This window comes from Cucurbita maxima, unplaced genomic scaffold, assembly GCF_002738345.1.
Source record: "Cucurbita maxima cultivar Rimu unplaced genomic scaffold, Cmax_1.0 Cma_Scf00028, whole genome shotgun sequence".
Taxonomy (NCBI): Eukaryota; Viridiplantae; Streptophyta; class Magnoliopsida; order Cucurbitales; family Cucurbitaceae; genus Cucurbita; species Cucurbita maxima.
Window position 1 is genome coordinate 1,942,317 of NW_019272044.1, and position 18,778 is coordinate 1,961,094.

Here is an 18,778-nt window from a genome sequence, read left to right on the forward strand (position 1 = left end):
ATATATATATATATATATATATATATATATATATATATATATATATATATATATATTGAGGAGCATTAAAAAGAGAGTGGTGCTTACGTGGCCATTCATGCATTTGGAAAAACCATATATTATTTGTACGCACAATCTTTAATTTTCTCAAACTAAATTTGAAGTAACTTTTTCTAATAATACTGTCACAAGCACTTTTGCATAAAAATATTAATTAAATATTTTTTTTTTCACAATTTTCAAAATAAGTATTTCGATTATATAATTAAACTTAGGTTAATAAAAATTTGCACTCAATTTTCAAAAATAGTATTTTTCATTATAAAGGTTTTCTTTTATTTATCTCGAACACCACTCTTATATAAGCGGTACGGTCAAGAACAGAATTAAATTAATACTATTGTTATAATTCATACTTTAAAAAATAATTAATATTTTTACTTAGTTAAGTCAAATTTAGGTAGACAAAATTAATATTTTTCATTTATTTACTATTTTTCCTTTTGGAATTCATTTTATTTTTTAAATGAAAATGGATTAATTTATTAGTTGACTTGTTAATTGAAACTCCAACTTGAAGAAGGATATTAATCTAATTATTTATTTAACTTTATAATTCAATTGGATTAGCTTAATATTTTAATATTAAAATAAATAAATAAATAAATAAAAGCTAGAAAAGTTTAATCACTTTCTATAAAAATAATATATAAAAATATATAATGGTAAAGATTCTTTTTTCCTTTTTTTGGTGGGAAAATAATGGAAAATATTCAATATCTACAAAATTAGGATTTAGATGTGACACTTATTATTCTAATTTAGTGGAGAAAAAAAAGTGATTTTTTTTTTTTTTTGTATAAATATATAAAAATAATAAATAAATAAATAACACTATTTAGAAGGAAAATGAATAAATTAGGATAAAATAGTCGAACAAACCCGAATTTAATTTCATTTCTAAAATTTGTATTTTAGAGATTTTAACGAAATAAATATGACCAATTATAATTTAGACAGTAATATAATATATATAAATAAATAATTTTGATGTGCATTAATATGATATTTATTAGGTTGAAAATATCCCAAACCATTTTCACTCCAAAATATCTAGAATAATGAATGGTCAAATCATTTCTTACCTCTAAAAAAGAATAATAAAGAAATAATAATTAAATAAATCAAAATCTCTACTTACTTTATTCAACGTTTTTTAAAATTTACGAGCCTATTAAATATTAAAACTTGAAGGGTTTGAAAAATAAGGCATCAAGATATTGTTTTTAAAATTTAAAAATAAAAATAGGGATAAGAGGAAAAATAAAATGAATATTGGAAATTGGAAGCATAATATAAAATGATATTATATAGAAAAAGAAAAAATAAATAAAAAGTCATAGTACAGAAAGGCCAGTGTGACAACAGCTGTGAGTCACCAACAAAAGTTGACTTTTTGTGATGACATAAAATAAATCCCTCTTACCCCATTGGACTGTTCTTTCTTTAAATGAACCGCCATAGACTGCATGCCAATTCCTTACCCATCACCCAATCAGTTTCTCTCTCTCTCTCTCCTCCCACTCTAAATTTTGCCAAAAAATTATGTCGACCACTTTAATTTAGGGTTTTTTTTTTTAACTAAAAAATAATTTTAGGCAATTTTAGTTTTTTTTTATTTTTTTTATTTTGCATAAAATCTTAAAAATTTACTAAAAAAATGATTTATTTTACGCTTTTCTTTTTTTTTTTTTACTGCCTAACTTGTTTTTACTTTTCACAAACTTTTAATGGACAAGTTGAAAAAAAATTGACTATAAAAAGTTACCTTTTTACTAATTCCAATGGGAATTAAGCCCATAGGAAAGAAAGGTATTAAATGGTTGTGCCAAAATTAATAAATAAGATAGAATAATGTAACTATAACCGTTTAAATCTATCCATAACATATACTATTCTATATAGTTTTGGACTTTTTCGATACTATCGTTTAGGGTTAGTGTGGGATCTCACAATTCGTGAGAGTTTCCACATTATTATAACGAATATTTCGTTCCCCTCCCTAATCGATATGCGATCTCACAATCCGGGAGAGCTTCCACACTATTATAAAAAATATTTCGTTTCTCTCCCCAACTAATATGGGATCTCACAATTCGAGTGAGCTTCACCGTTGTAGAGAATATTTCGTTTCCCTTTCCAACCGATGTGAGATCTCACAATCTACCCTTCAATATTATCCTTGATGGGTTTTCTCTTCTGGACACCAATTCAACACTGTTATAATAAAATGTTTCGTTCCCCTCTCAAATTGATGTACGATCTTATATTTCACCTCTCGATATTGTCTTCTATGAGCTTTCCCTCAAAGTTTAAAACGCACCCACTAGGGAGAGATCTCCATAAAGAAATGTTTTGCTCCCCTCTCAAACCGTGAGATTTCACAATCCCAACGTTCTCGTTGACACATTGCCCAATATTTGATTTTTATATCATTTGTAATAGTTCAAGCCCACTACTAATAGTTACTGTTCTCTTTGGATTTTCCCCTCAAAATTTTAAAACACGTTAATGAAATATTTCGTTATCTTCTCCGAATCAATATATGATATGCACTAACTCTAAATACATAATATAAAAATTAGAATTTTAAAAAAATATTAAATCTAGTAATACAGAGGTTGATGACGTTTCAAGACCCAAAATAAGGGAGAAAATAAAAAAATAATAATAACAAAATTAGTTGGTGGGTGGAATGGAAGTGACGTAGCTTCTGTCAAGGCGGTTTGGCCTTTTTGGCAAAATCTTATACAAAACAATATCCATCAAAAGCCCACAAATCTTTATTATTAAATTAATCGGAAATTAGTGGACGTGTTGACATTTATAGGTCGGGTTCCACGGTGGAATATATAATTTATATTAAAAAATGCAAAATATTATAATAATCTAATAATATTTCATACCCAAAAATATAATATAAAGTAACAGTCTAAGTCCACCGTTAATTAATATTGTATTTTTTTGTACTTTTCTTTAAAGTTTTAAAAACACATTGCTAAGAAAATACTTTTACATCCTTATAAACAATATTTCGTTCATCTCTCCAACCAACGTGTGATCTCACAATCCACCTCTTTCGAGGCCATTCGCCGACACTTGTTTTTCTCTCGAATTAATATGGGATCTCGCAATATAATTTTCAACACTTACAAAATTCTTCAACATACCTCCGTCCCTTGTCACGTTTATCTAACGAAGAGAAATCTCCGTTCACTCTCTCTCGTTCATCATCTAGCTAAAAAAAGTAAATATTTTATCGAGAAGAGATATCGCCCTTTACAGTATCAGAGTAAAGAAACACGATGAGCATAAACAAACGAGTGGGGGCAAGTTGTCGAGAAGAAAATACATAAATTATGAACAAATGGAAACAATACTAAAGAAACCCTAAAATTAAATTAATGTGAAAACATAATGCTTGAAATAAAATAAAAATGAAGAACAAATGAGGAGACAATAATACAATTAGCAACAACATAAATAATATTGATTTGTCCTTATCAATGAATAATTTCAAATAGTTTAAATACCCAAACCATATGTTAAAATTAATATATGAAATTAAATTAAAATGAAAAGTTTAATAAATGAATAAAATAATATTAATTTTGTTTTTTTAGGGTTTATTGGACTGTCGTGACTGTGGAGGCCAGCTTAGAACATTGAAAATGAGATGCACTCTATTTTTGTAGGTCTTTTATTATTAATTTTGGGGTGACAGGTCACTGCTGTACTGTCATCGTCTTGTCCAATAGCTGTTCGACACGTTTCGCATGTTCTGCAATTTGGAGTAGGACGTGGTTTCAGATTTTATATATGATATTATTCAACTTTCTAATTATTATTACTGACCACAAAAATGTTTATATTTCATCGTAAATTTGTTAGAATTTTGAATCGAAATTAGAGGTCGGAATACGTGTGGTGATGACCTGAAATGATGTTGTAATGTTCGGGTTCTAATTTTTTTTATATATTTTTAGTAAAGGTGTGGTGACTACTTGAAATTTTGTTTGGACTAACTCAATTTTTAGTTGATTGGATTGATGACCCGACCCAAATAGAGCTCACAATTGGATCCAACTATTTTTGGGTTGAGTTTTTTTTTTTAATTGTTTAAAAAAATTATACTCAGATATATGCTACATTAATAACTAAAATCTAGTAAAATTCAAATATCAAACATTCACAAGTTCAGTATATCACTACTATGGATTATAAACGTTAAATATTCTTAATTTTCTTAAAAACTTAGGGTAGCATTGATTGGGTTGTAACCCTATTCTCACGTTGGTGGGGTTGACCCGACCAAAAATATTTCAACTCGCTAATGGAATCAAATTTTTAAGTTTTCTAAAAATTCTATCCAACCTCGGTTTGATAGTTATAATTTTATCAGTAATATGAACCGTCCTAATTTTTAATAGTTTATTTAAATGGGTTTTTTTTAATCAAGGGTTTGATTTATTTATTTTATTTTATTTTTAATATTCCTTAATTCCAGCATTTTGTTATGCTAGTATTTTAGTCTACTCTATTATTGAGCTGTCTTATTTGTTTTTAGAGGAAAATTTAATTTTAAAATTATTGTCATTTTTATCAATTAATTAAATATTTCATAATTTTCATTTCCAATAATGCCCTAATCCATGGGATTTGAGATTTGTTATTTGGTGGTTTTTTAACAAATACTCCCTAATCCATGGGGTATTTTAGTAATTTACTAAATTAAATTCAATATTAAAATATTACATTTTTTTTTTCAATTTTCAATAACAAATATGTTAGGCCATGTTAACCCAAATTTATAAAAAAGCAGGCCCATTTATACCGTCATGAAAGCCCAACAACTTTAGGCCCAACAAGCGAGTCGTCCAACAAGGAGGCCCAACAAGCTAGTCGCCTCATTTCTCAATTTCTCAGTCAAGCTATCTGCCCCACTGATTTTGCCGTCAAACCAAATTCAGGGCTTCTGTGAGCGTATTTGGCGTAGAGAAGAGATAGAGGAACTGCAGCTGCTCGTGAGCGTTGAAGAAGTGGCCGCAAAGCCATCGAGAAGATGGCGGAGGAAGCAATTCTCGGTTACCTTGAGAAGAACGTCGAAATCTCCGATTCCGGACGGTTCGCCGATGAGTTTAGACTTGATCACAACGAGGTCGTCAACGTCATCAAGAGTCTCAATGGCTTCAGATACGTCGATGCTGAAGTACAATTGCTTATTTTTGCTAATCATCATTTGTCTTTTAATCATTTATGTTTCTTTCTGGTTGGATGAATTTCTAGCATAGTAAGGTGATAACTAGCTTTAGATTGTTTGAGCTGGAAATGACGACTTGCCTGCCTTTGTACTTGTCATTGATTGCAGAATCGTTGACATTTGCTTGGTCCTCAACTCTCTGCGTCAATTCGAACGTGTCTGAACTTATTTTTGTAACTTTAAGCCTTGTCGTTGGTTTTGTATTTTTTTTGGTGTGTAGTAGACTAAAACTACAATTCTTGAGGACTCGTGAAGCGGTCAACTTACCGAAACAATTATTTTGTTTGATTTTAATTATATCTGATTGTTGCTGTAACATTTGATTGGTTTGCAGTCGGTTGTTAGTTTTGAGTGGGCTTCCCTGTGTTTAATTTGTGGTCTTTGGTTACTTCATATACTAATAACTTTACATTTTCACGAATAGTTAAACTGCGAATTCATTTATTGATCACATCTCTCTTTTGGAGAGTTTTTCAGGACATTAAGAAGGAGAAGTGGATTCTAACTGATGAGGGCGAGACATATACTGCTACAGGATCACCTGAGCTGCAGCTATTCTTGGCAATTCCACCCGAGGGAATTCCAAAGGAAGAACTACAGGTGATATTGCCGTCATGGATATTCATTTTGTTTTGACGTAGAGGATGAGGATTATTCCAATTTAAAACTTTTCATTCGAGGTTGATGATTTGAGAGTGTTAAGGATGGAAATTAGGCATTTTCCTTATTAGTTTTTGCCTTCATTTTCATATTTGTGGATATGAGTCTATATTAGTACTGAAGCTGTTTCTTGCCCATGTCCAACTGGTCTGGTTTTGCAGAAAAAGCTTGGTCCATCTATTTTCAAAATTGGCTGTGCTCAGGCAGCAAAGAACAAATGGGTTGAAATGGGGAAGCAATCGATATCCCGAAAGGTTAGAAATATTTTTTATTTTTTATTTTTTTGTGGGAGTTCATTATTAAGATATTGATAAAAATGATCTCAATTGGCGTTAATTGTATGAATTGTTATACTACTGCAACCAGGATATGACATGGATTAACTTCACACCAGTTTTATTTTATAGCTTAGATATTATAATTAAAGCACCTTTATTTTCTGTATGATTATTTACAAGTTTGTTTGGCTGTAGGTTCAACATGTTGAGGACAAGGTGAAAAATTCACTTCTGCAGATAAAAGATGGAAAGGTGATTATTGGTTTGCATGATTCATTTGTTTTGTATTACACAGATTCTTGGATATTGAAGCTTCAATAATGAGTTTCATCCATTTCTGGTTCATGGTCATATTGCATCACTAGGAAGCCGGTTGGAAAGTGGAAAGTGGCATCAGAATATTTAGTTACTATTAAATTATGGGAGTTTGTGAAATAATGACTAATATGTTGTTAAGAACTAAATTGTCATTTCTCATTATGTTCACTATGCATCTTTGTTTTTCCAAGTTTAGCCTATTTATATGCTCAAAATTTAGGTGACCGAATTGATGACATACAATATTTAACTCAACGTACATTTTAGAACACTTTCTCATGTTGCAAAGAAGTTTTGAGAGCACCATCAAAGTGTTTTAAGATGTTATACTGTTTCTAGAAATTTTTGTATTTGCTCCGTTACACAAGTCAATTAGAGAGAGAAAAAGAAACCTGCCTGTCTCGTAGGAAGGTTATTTCTTCCTCCTATTTTGTAATCATGTTTTGAACTAATACAACTATTTCTTTTAGGAAAACCCCCAAATTGACTCCAGTGTACTACCAAAGAGATTTGGATTATGGATCCTGATAATTTTTCATAGATAAGCAATTGTTAATGTACTACCAAACATGAGCATAACTCAACTGACATATAACATGTACTCTTGGTAAGAGGACACATGGATTACCCAGCATATATTGTTGAACTCAAAAAAAAAAAAAAAAAAAAAAAAAAAAAAAAATCATTTAGGGTCAATGTAAAGAAAAAAACAATNTGTTGCAAATGTTTTGAGGCTTGGCCATCTACATCATTCCATTGTCTCCTGTCTGTTTTTTTTTTTTCCTTAATAATTTTTTTTAATATCTTGGTGTCGATCATCATCAGCTAATTATTTTGAATTTTGAGTCCAGGAAGTTCATGATGATGACGTGAAGGCACTCAAAGCAAGAAAGCTGATTGTATCACAGTAATTCTCGTACCTCACTTTCACTACTTATTCATTGGACATTTAAATATATTTAAAAAAATTTGCGTTCCTCTTGTCTGGTGTGTTAGGCATGTGGACCTCTGTATTTGGTTTTTCACCAGAGATGGGATGATATAATATTTCTTTGGATTGGTCAATATATCTTCTCTGTTTCTTTTATTCAAAAAAAAAAAAAAAAAAAAAAAGACTTTGGATTTGACGTTTTCATACTCTTTTGGATGAGGCTCAATTTCTATTCTGCTTTTGGTAAGAAATTGAGCATTCATTGAGTGAACAGAAGAATATACAGTATACGTGCAAACAAAAAAAAAAAAGCTCACAATAGGAGTTCACAACAAACTACAAGAATGGACTCCAGTCCAAAAAAATTCCACGAAGCTGAAAATTACAAATTACAAAAAGCTGAGTTGTTTTATATTTTAAGAAGCTTTTATGATTCTATATGCTTTTAACACTTGATACGGGTTCAATCTGTTTGTTATCTTAAAAATGTTTAATTTGACCTTCTCTAGAACATGGAAAGGCTACTCAGTGAAGAAGGGCCCTAGTTATGCTCCTAGAAGGAAAAAGGCTGCTACAGATTTGACACGAGAAAATCTTCAGAGGTTTCCTATTTGCCTATTCTTGTTTCGTGCTTGGATTTTATTTTATGACAGTATGCATTTGGTAACACAATTGCTGTACATTCAGCTGTTAAAAGTGTTTCTATTTTTGTATTTATATATATTTTTAAAAAAATTGTGTACGCACCCGAGGTCAGTTCTTCAGACGGTATATAGTTTGGCATTAAAACTCTCATTTTCTACTTCCATCAATCGTTTTCTTTGTATTGTGAGTTATTGTAGGCTAAAATATGTGTGTTGTTGTTGGAGGAATGACATTGCAACTGAAACGTCAATTATCATGTCCAGTTTGCTCATTTGTTTCTAGTTCATGTATCTTGTATCAAACAGCCTTGGAAACTTATAGATTTATCTCATATTTTGCACTATCTAGGGGAGACTGGAGAGAACTAGAATTCAAGGAGTATAACTTTAATGCCAAAGGTCAGCCCCTTGAGGGTGGTCATCTTCATCCATTGCTGAAGGTAATAATACGTATATTTTGAAAAGAATGAAAACCCTTCATTTAATTAGAAAATTATTAGTTAACATTAAACACCTTTAAGTAAGGGCATGCATGAATGCTTATGGGTTAATAATTATGCCAGTATTGATGATCAAATTACCCAGAGCAAAAATTACAATTATTTGTAGAATATGGAAAATGAATTCCTTAGTAGGAACTTGAATCTAGGGAATGTAGCACCTTTGATATTTTTATTGTTAGGCTCTTTTTAGTTCCTGTTTCATTCTCTCCCTTTGGGAAGGTGTAGTTTTGAACAATTTTCTTCCTTTTGATTAATCGAAAAAGTTGATTTCTTCTTTTAAGAAACAGAACTTTGTGACCATTGGGCTTTGAAATTAGATATAGGCAGATTGATGGTTGACACTGCCTGATTCTACTCCGATCATGTTTCTTACCTTCCAATAATCTTTAAACTAGTTATACTAGGTTGTAAATTTTTATTTCAGCACAAATCGCGTTCAATTTTTTTATGCTTTCCCCCTTCTCATGCATGCCTTATGCATCTGTTTATGTACTGAAATGGATTGTCTTTTGCTCTTAAAAAACTTTTAGGTCCGACAGCAATTAAAAAATATTTTTCGTCAAATGGGGTAAGTGATTTATCTTATGCTTACGCTTATCTTCTGTATTACTTTGTTGTTTTAAATAAAAATTTACAGTTTTAGGCCTGTGTTTTGGTTTCTGATTTCAGATTTGAAGAGATGCCTACCAATAACTTTGTCGAGAGCAGGTAGGAGTTCTCCCCTGCTCCCTTTCTTGAATGATACGTTTTACATCCATAGTTCTTTTTTAAAATGACTGAATATATGTCAGTACTATACAAAGTTCAACACATTTTTTTTTTGTTTTTTCCACCTTGGTATAGCGTTATAATTGTCTTATTGTGATGTAAATCAAGAGGCTCCCCACAAACATTTTTAAGAGGCACACTTGGCTCAACCTCACTTGGCATGCACCATAGTGAGATAAATTTTTTGCAAACGCTCTTCTTTTAGCTTTTCTATTCTTTAGCCTTTATTATTTTGATTATTATTTAAATTATTATTATCCGAGAACTGATAGCATATTCTTCTTTCTTTTTCTCTTTTCTTTTAGTTATATTTGTATGACCTCTCTACATACATGATTATAACCTAACTCATCTTCACCAGTTGGGCTTCTTTTTGTAACCCTTGGATGTGTGGGGGTATCTAATCTCTCCTCTTTTTTTTCTTTTTTTTTTTTAATCTCTTGATAATGAAAGTTCTGTTTCTTATATTTTAAAAAGTTAACTGTATATGCACGTGCATTAACTTCTGAGCTTCTAGAACCCAAGGAGAGGTTCGATTGGGAAAAGAAATGTGGCTTGCCTAAATATCTTTTCAAAACCTTATTAGCTTTTCTTTCTCTTCTGTACCAACAGCTTCTGGAACTTTGATGCATTATTCCAACCACAACAACACCCTGCCCGTGATGCGCATGATACTTTCTTCTTGCAAGGTTTCTTCCGTGATTGCTGAACATCAAAAGTTTTTTTTTATTTTTTTCTTAATAGTTATTTGGTTTTACCTCTGTAGCTCCTGCCAGCACAAGGGAACTTCCTGAAGATTATGTGGAGCGGGTGAAACAGGTCCATGAGATTGGTGGTTTTGGATCCAAAGGGTGTGATATTCTCTTCTTCAAACTGTCACCTTTCTTTCTTTGCTTAGTATTTCCGAGATTTTATTTTTTCTTGTGAGTGATTATTTGTATTATTCTGCCTCTTTCAGATATGGATATGATTGGAAACGAGAGGAAGCAAATAAGAACCTACTGCGAACTCATACAACTGCTGTGTCCTCCAGGATGTTATATTTGCTTGCACAGGTTCGTCATTGTTTGGTTTATATTCTATGTAGGCTTTGATAAACAATTTAATCAGTTCTGGTCAGCGTTCATGATTAAATACTGAAACAATGGGAGAATTGTTATGCATTCAAACATTCACAATTATTGGCTTTTGTTTTCAATCATATTTTCAAATTAAAACGTCCAAAAGCATTTGGATAAAATCATTGGAAAATAAGATTGAAGTTGTCAAATTTTGAACTAAAGTTCAAGAGAATGTTAAATTCTCAAAATTTATTGATTTGAAACCTCAATAAAAATTATTAACTAAAAAAATTTGAGGGAGTTATGGCCTATATTTGACGAAGGAGAAAAACGAAACACTCCTCACCAAATGGAATTAGACGTATTACCATGAAGGCACCACATTGTTGAGGAATCTTATAAAGAATCGGTTGCCCACCTTCTCCTTAGGGGCCATGGAAGTTTATGAAAAAGCACCATAACCTCATCACCAACCACATTCGCCATAGGATCGGTGAGGGAGGAAACACATCTTTGTAGACCGACCCTTCTGACCCTTGGATTGTCAACATCATGCTAGCTATGATGTATCCTCTTTTGTATGGACTATCGCAATGCAAGACAATCAAAGAAACATGGAAACATGACAACAAATTTTGGACTTGCAGCTCGATAGGGACCTGAAAGATAACAAGATACCGAATGAGCCGGATTAATTCACCTAAAAGATAGCGAAGATACAGAATGAGCCGATTTAACTCAATAGTGCTGTCTCAAGTAGCAAACTCATTGGAATAGCTTCCTAATGCTGACAAGGCCTTCTCATCCTTAATGATGGATGTGGGAGAAAAGACAAAAGCCATAAAGCCCACACTAACCAAGACAATATGGAAAATAAATCACCCAAAAAACCAGAAAATCGTGCACAAAATCATTAGCACAAAGGGAATCCTACCACAAAAAAAAAAGAACCCTTCATGACCCAATTTCCCAATGGGTGCCCTTTATGCAATAGAGACAACGAATCACAAAACCGCATATTTATATAGTAACTTATGCTTATAACTTATGGATAAAGATTCTAATACTTTCAGATCACACCTCACTTTCATGGAGAGGTGGATTTATTGGACTTGGTCTTAACATACCACTCCTTCAAAAGTGCAAAAGTTTTGTTATGTACCAACCTCATTATGGCTCTCTTTTGGAATCTCTGAAAAAAGCGAGATAAAAAAGTTCATGGAAAAGAAACAAACTTGGATCTTCGACAATATTGTTTACCGTGACATTTCATGGTGTAAATTGTTTAATACTTTTGCTTCCTATTGTCATACCTCATTCATTGTTAATTGGGAAGGTCTTTTATAAGCTTCACGGATAGCACATCCCTTTTGTAAATTTCAAACGCCAATGAAATAATTCTCTTATTAAAAATGAGAATATAATTATCTTAATTTAACCATGAATGTAATTTACCCAAATTAGATTTCAAGAAGTAATGTAATGTCAATTAAACCAAATTAAATCCATATTGACCTCCAAGATAAACGTAGTTTTACCTGATATGCATTACACTTATCCATTTTTCCTGATCCTCAATGTAACCACAACCGGTGGGCTGTGTTCTTCCAGACGTTGGAGATTTAATAGTTTCTGAAAGCTAGTGGAAGAAAAAATATTCAGAATGAGGAAGGACTCTGTGATTTATCTAATTTGCTGACGTAGATCCTACCTGAGTTAGAATTCCTATTAAGACGGACATTATGTCGCAAAAAATGGTGGATTATTTTTGGGGTGATTCCTTGGGTGCCGAAACTAATCATCTAAGTTGTCTGGTCAATTAAATTAAAAGAAAGGGATGGAGATTCGTATTGTCTATTTGTTAAGCCACTAAATTCTACTTCTATTGCAGATGATTTTTCCGATGCTTGTACTAGCTCTTGGTCTTTTATCAGTTTCCAATTTCATTTCTTATTTTTATTTTTTCATTTCCCCCCAAATTATCTGGCGAGGTTGTTTCCTTGAAATATCTCTCTCTCAATATTTGTCACAGAAACCATTTGCCCCCAAAAAGTACTTCTCTATAGACCGCGTTTTCAGAAATGAAGCAGTAGATCGAACCCATCTTGCTGAATTTCACCAGATAGAAGGTATTTATGATTAATACATTTGAACCTTTTGACATTTCTCATTTCTTAAATATATCTATATTAAATTAAATACAATAAAATATATAAAAGTGCGAAGAAAGGAGAAGCTTTCTTTTCTATCTCCTCTTTCATCCACTCTCTTTAATGATTTTTAAAAACATTTTTTTATCTAATTTAGTATATTGTCTTCATTTATTTTGTTTATTCAACTTAATAAATATCAATAAAAAAAGATTTAATATCATAATGTAGACGATAAAACTTATGTTTTCATTAAGAACATTTATTTTAAGATTTATAAATGAAAGTAATATATAATTCAATATTTTAATTTTTTTTTTACTTCTGATCTTGACTCTTGAATGAGTTTGTTTCGGGTTTCCAATAAAATCTTCAATAATTGTAATGGTAGAAATAAGTTATATATATATATATATATATATATATATATATATATATATATATATATATATATATATATTTTAAATGTGATATGTCCATTTATCCTTGTAAAGTTAAGAATCTTATAACACCTATATTTGGGCTTTTGTTTTGAATTTGTTTTGTGACTATCATTTAGTGTTGATCCTTTTGGATTGGAGTTCCATTTTCGTTGGATTGTCTTTTTGTATGCATTTTTTCATCCATCCTTCTCATTGAAAACTCGGTTTTTCATTTAAACAAAAAGACTGTTCATTCAAATAATTTATAAATGTTATTCTAAAAAACCAATTACAAATGTGATAAAAACTGTGTCAAAACAATGAAGAGACGATTTTATTTATTAGTGTCTATTTAACACGTAACGTTCAATTATGTACTGATTTATATAGATATTTTAATTGGAAAATTTTATTGAACTCATCAAACTTTATTTTTTTCATATAAGCTAAATAGACTTTTACGGACCAGTATACTGAATTTCTCAGTTATATTTCAATAATCAATCGGAAATGTAAATATTTGCCTCTGGTTTTTAGGGTTGATATGTGATCGAGGACTTACTCTTGGAGACTTGATTGGAGTATTGTATGACTTCTTCTCTCGTCTAGGTAACCAATTAATAGTAGCACATTGTATGCCTAAATAATGTTTGAAAGGAAACAATTGGATTATTCAAGTGCATATTCCATTTTCAGGCATGTCCAAGCTACGGTTCAAGCCTGCTTATAACCCATATACCGAACCCAGCATGGAAATTTTCAGGTGACTGAACTACTGAATCACTTTGAAATTGCTGTTGTTATGCTAGATTCGTGCTCTCCATGTGTTTGATGCATTATATTTTTCAGTTATCATGAAGGCTTTAAGAAATGGGTGGAAGTTGGAAATTCAGGAATGTTCAGACCCGAAATGCTGCTACCTATGGGGCTTCCAGAGGATGTCCGTGTTATTGCATGGGGTCTTTCGCTCGAGAGGTAAGATTCTCATGTCTCATTAAATGCCAAATGCATTTGTTTTTTACTTGGTCCCAGAAGTGTGTTGGCCTCGTTCCTAACTTTTATGAGGTTTGCGCTCTGACATTAACGTTTAAATATAGTTTTGGTCATAAAGTTTCCATGAATTTCCTAAGGTCTTTCACTTTTGAAATTGCGGTTTTTAAATGTATGGCCTTGTTTGCACATTTTGTTTTTTGATAATTCTGCTTGTTTTTTTGCTATTTGTTTACAATAGTTTTCACCCTTTCTAAGGAACCATTTGATTTCATATAGTTAATTTCAAATACGAAAAAAGGCTTTTGAATACTACTTTTTAGTTTTCAAAACTTTGGCTTGGATTTTGAAAACATCTCTAAAAGTGGATAATAAAATCGAGAAGCAAAAGTGGTGTTTATAAGCTTAATGTTCAAAAACCAAAAATAAAGTCAAATGATTATCAAACAATATCCAAATTATTTGTTTTTGTTATAGGAACTCCTCACGTTTTTAAACGATATACGATATAACACCATTGATTTTCCAAAGGTCAAATAAAGTTACATCTTTTCTTACTTAAAAGGATTAGTTTAGGTGTTTCAAGAGTTCCAAGGAGCAGAATTGAAAATGTATAGAATATTTAGAATCTATTTACTCTTTTAGATGAATAATAAAATGATGACTATTTTCTCTTGCACCTGTCCATGAACCAGACCAACCATGATCTTGTACGGTGTCGATAACATTCGCGATCTCTTTGGCCACAAGGTATCCCTTATAACTCCGTCTTAACCACAACCTTGGAAAATCCATCATTATAATGTATCTGAATGAATCTGTTTGGTTGCCCCATATTCTTATATTTCTCCAGGTCGATCTTGGTCTAATGAAGAAAAATCCGATATGCCGCCTCGGCATCAATGCAAGTTGAGCGAATCAAGCCCAAGAAAACACCCATTTGATCTTTCATTTTGGTTTATGTTGGCCAGCAGAAGGCTAACTTGATCGTTCAAATTCTCCTTCTTGCTTAAATTGTTAAGTACTCATTCACTTACTTGAAAAGCCTATTGCATCGACACCTCGTTTATTAATGAATTATTGAGCCAATGGTAATTTAATTGACAAAAACATGACCTGCTTGAATTGAGGTTCCATATTCTCTTTATATGTAAGTTTTGACTTGATTAAACTATAATTGAGACGTAGATTGGTAATTGGGTGCAGCTTTTTCTAGCCTACCCTTCTCTTGAGATTGGATTTAATTATCGATGTTTATCGCTTAACTGCCGTAATAGAGGACAACTACTTGTGAACCCTTTTTCTTTGTGTTGACGTAGCCTTTTCGACTTTTTTTTCTTCTATGTTTCCTTGGATTGATTGATAATACCTAATTTGAATGCTTTAAATGCCCTCTCTCTCAGAAACATGTGGTCGAGGTGTCGCACGAGGAAAATCGTGGTTGAATGGAACTGATGTCTTTTGATGTTGAAGGGTGAAATCGAACTGTTCATCAACGTGGATTGTTTAAGTTTTTATTTTGTGTTCGGTCAATACGTAAACTTTTCAAAATTGATTGTTGAACTTATATTACATTTTTAAAATTCAATGACTGCAATAGACTTGAATATGAAAGTATAAAGGTTTTTGTTCACGGACTAACATTGATTTTGAAATATTTTATAAACTACCCTACATTTATTATTGATATTTTTGAAGGTGGCCCCTAAGCTGAACTGGACAAACAGAAATGGTACGGGCTGATCTATAGTGCAGAAGAATGACTTTTTCCCTCTTATCCAGACAGGAAAAAAACTAAAGTAAGTTTATTGGGTTCTGTTTGATAATAGCTAAAAGACGTGTTTGGTTTCCTTGTGATACTAAAAGGAAATGAATGAGTACCAAAAATTTGGCTGTCATGTGTGTGGTAAAGGGAGGCCCTCTCTACATCACCTTGACTTCTCAATAATTGTCCTTTCATGTCAGAGATCTCGTATCTGTTGGAGAGAACAGTCCTTTAATACAACATATTTGCGAGAGATCTCATATTGTTTCGAAATGAGAATAAAACACCATTTATAAAGTTCTATCTCCATAACATGCGCGCTTTCAAAAATTTAAGAGGAAACCCAAAAAGAACAATATTTGCTAGCGGTGGGCTTGGACCGTTACAAATTGTATTAGAGCCAGACATCGGGCAATGTGCTAGTGATGAAACTGTACCTCTAGTTAAATCGTATGTGTCAGCAATAAAAAAAATCCTAATATTCGAATATCTTATTTTTCATATATTTACATAATTTTTAGAAATTAAGTTGAGATGAGCATATGGTTTGAATAGACTTTGTATTAAATAGACGAAAAAAATCAACTTTTATCTGTAAACTTATTTATCAACATTCGCTATGAACTTTCAACTTTAAAAAAAATCTCGTATATCTTTACGAGTCATAAAACATATATACCGTACAAAGTTCATCAGCTTTTATTAAGTTAAGCGAATATTTTTGTTGAAATTTATGAATTTTAATAGTGTTATTTGATAATAATCTTTGTTAGATGAAAGTGTCCTGCATTAGTTATTAGTTAATTTAGGGAATGGTCATGGTTTATAATCTAAGAATACACTCTCCATTGGTATGAGGCCTTTTGAAGAAGCCCAAAGCAAAGCCATGAGAGTCGTGTTCGTCTAACTATCTTAATTTTGTCAAAAACTTATTTTATTGAAATTAGTAAATTTCCAACGAAATTAAAAATTTATAATAAAATTTAATAAAGTAATAAATTTAGGTATCTGTCATCTCGATAGGGTGGGCATCCTAGACCCGATATGGTTATTTCACACGTGGCAAACATTTATTTTTTTCTAATTGTTTTTTTCAATAATCTATTAAATAATATTTTTGTTAAAAAAAAAATTCTTTTTTTTCCAATTTTAGATAAAGAATAAATAGACAATTTTAGACAAAATTGTAAGCCTCACATTTGAAAATGATTGAAGCTTTTGAAAATTGTAATGTTTTTTTTATAATTAAAAAAAAAAGTGAGGAGACAAATATATGAAGATAATGATCTTGGTAATCTTGTGGGTCTTCAATAAAGTAATTTTAGGGGACATATGAAACTATTCCTATACCCTTTCATTCATGTTCTATTTTTAAGTTAGTTGAATAATTATTATCCATTCGAGAAAATGTGTTGAGCCACATGAGATCCCACATTTTTTTTATGACGTGGTCCGATTACAGACCTACTGTGAGATCTCACATTGATTGGAGAGAGGAACAAGTGTCAACGAGAAAGCTGAGCTTCGAAGGGGGTGGATTGTCAGATCCTATATCAATTGAAGAGAGAAACGACATTGATTGGAGAGGGGAACGGGTGCCAACGAAGATGCTAGACCCTGAAGGGAAAGTGGGTTGTGAGATCCTACCTTGGTTGGGGAGGAGAACGAAGCATTTAAGGGTGTTGAAATCTCTCCCTAATAGACACGCTTTAAAAACTTTAAGGGGGAAACCCTGAAAGAGAAAGTCTAAAGATAACAATATTTGGTAGTGATGGGTTGGGAGGAGAATGAAGCATTTAAGAGTGTGAAAACCTAATAAACACGCTTTAAAAACTTTAAGGGAAACCCTGAAAGAGAAAGTCTAAAGATAACAATATTTGGTAGTGATGGGTTGGGAGGAGAATGAAGCATTTAAGAGTGTGAAAACCTAATAAACACGCTTTAAAAACTTTAAGGGAAACCCTGAAAGAGAAAGTCTAAAGATAACAATATTTGGTAGTGATGGGTTGGGAGGAGAATGAAGCATTTAAGAGTGTGAAAACCTAATAAACACGCTTTAAAAACTTTAAGGGAAACCCTGAAAGAGAAAGTCTAAAGATAACAATATTTGGTAGTGATGGGTTGGGAGGAGAATGAAGCATTTAAGAGTGTGAAAACCTAATAAACACGCTTTAAAAACTTTAAGGGAAACCCTGAAAGAGAAAGTCTAAAGATAACAATATTTGGTAGTGATGGGTTGGGAGGAGAATGAAGCATTTAAGAGTGTGAAAACCTAATAAACACGCTTTAAAAACTTTAAGGGAAACCCTGAAAGAGAAAGTCTAAAGATAACAATATTTGGTAGTGATGGGTTGGGAGGAGAATGAAGCATTTAAGAGTGTGAAAATCTCTCCCTAGCATATGGGTTGGGGAGGAGAATGACGCATTTAAGGTCACCCAATATAGGGTTGTTTCAAGTAAAACACGTTTAATGTTGGAGTTCCTACGATTGAGTTATCAAGCAAGGAAGTGCATCTTGGAGTTCCTATGATTGAGTTACCAAATAAGTCTTTTTTAGTTATCATATCTTTAAGATCACTCTCATTCAAATGTGGTATCAATTTATGTGTGTACTCGTGTTTTGTTCAAGTGTCACACCGAGCAAAAAAATATAATAATAAGGAAAAAGATAAGTATCCAATCTTTATTCTTCATATTCTTTGAAAAATGTTGGCCTTAGAAGAGTCTTGAATGCATTGTTGGCCACGTGTTAGATGCGTAGTCTCATCAAATTTGGAATGAGAGGAATTTACCATTATCTCAATATTATTTTTTATTTTTATTTTTATTATTTTATTATTTTATTATTATATCCTTTTGCCTCAAAATCTTTAATTATTGCTGTATGCATTTATTTTACTAAATCCATTAAATACTTCTAGAATAAGCTATTTAACCTATCAAATAATAAACATCACAATTTTGGTGT

At 31.7% G+C, this 18,778-nt stretch overlaps 1 protein-coding gene across 1 annotated transcript; it reads left to right on the plus strand.

Moving 5' to 3' along the window:
- Positions 1 to 4,986: 4,986 nt before the first annotated feature.
- On the plus strand, positions 4,987 to 15,265 carry LOC111500296 (phenylalanine--tRNA ligase alpha subunit, cytoplasmic). The gene is made up of 18 exons (XM_023152027.1): positions 4,987 to 5,269; positions 5,798 to 5,920; positions 6,142 to 6,234; positions 6,454 to 6,510; positions 7,428 to 7,483; positions 8,017 to 8,109; positions 8,501 to 8,591; positions 9,185 to 9,222; positions 9,324 to 9,362; positions 10,035 to 10,111; positions 10,189 to 10,273; positions 10,381 to 10,477; positions 12,516 to 12,612; positions 13,593 to 13,664; positions 13,752 to 13,818; positions 13,905 to 14,030; positions 14,741 to 14,795; positions 14,899 to 15,265. The coding sequence occupies exons 1-18, from the start codon at positions 5,123 to 5,125 to the stop codon at positions 14,956 to 14,958; spliced, it is 1,473 nt and encodes a 490-aa protein (XP_023007795.1). The 5' UTR covers positions 4,987 to 5,122; the 3' UTR covers positions 14,959 to 15,265.
- Positions 15,266 to 18,778: the final 3,513 nt, after the last annotated feature.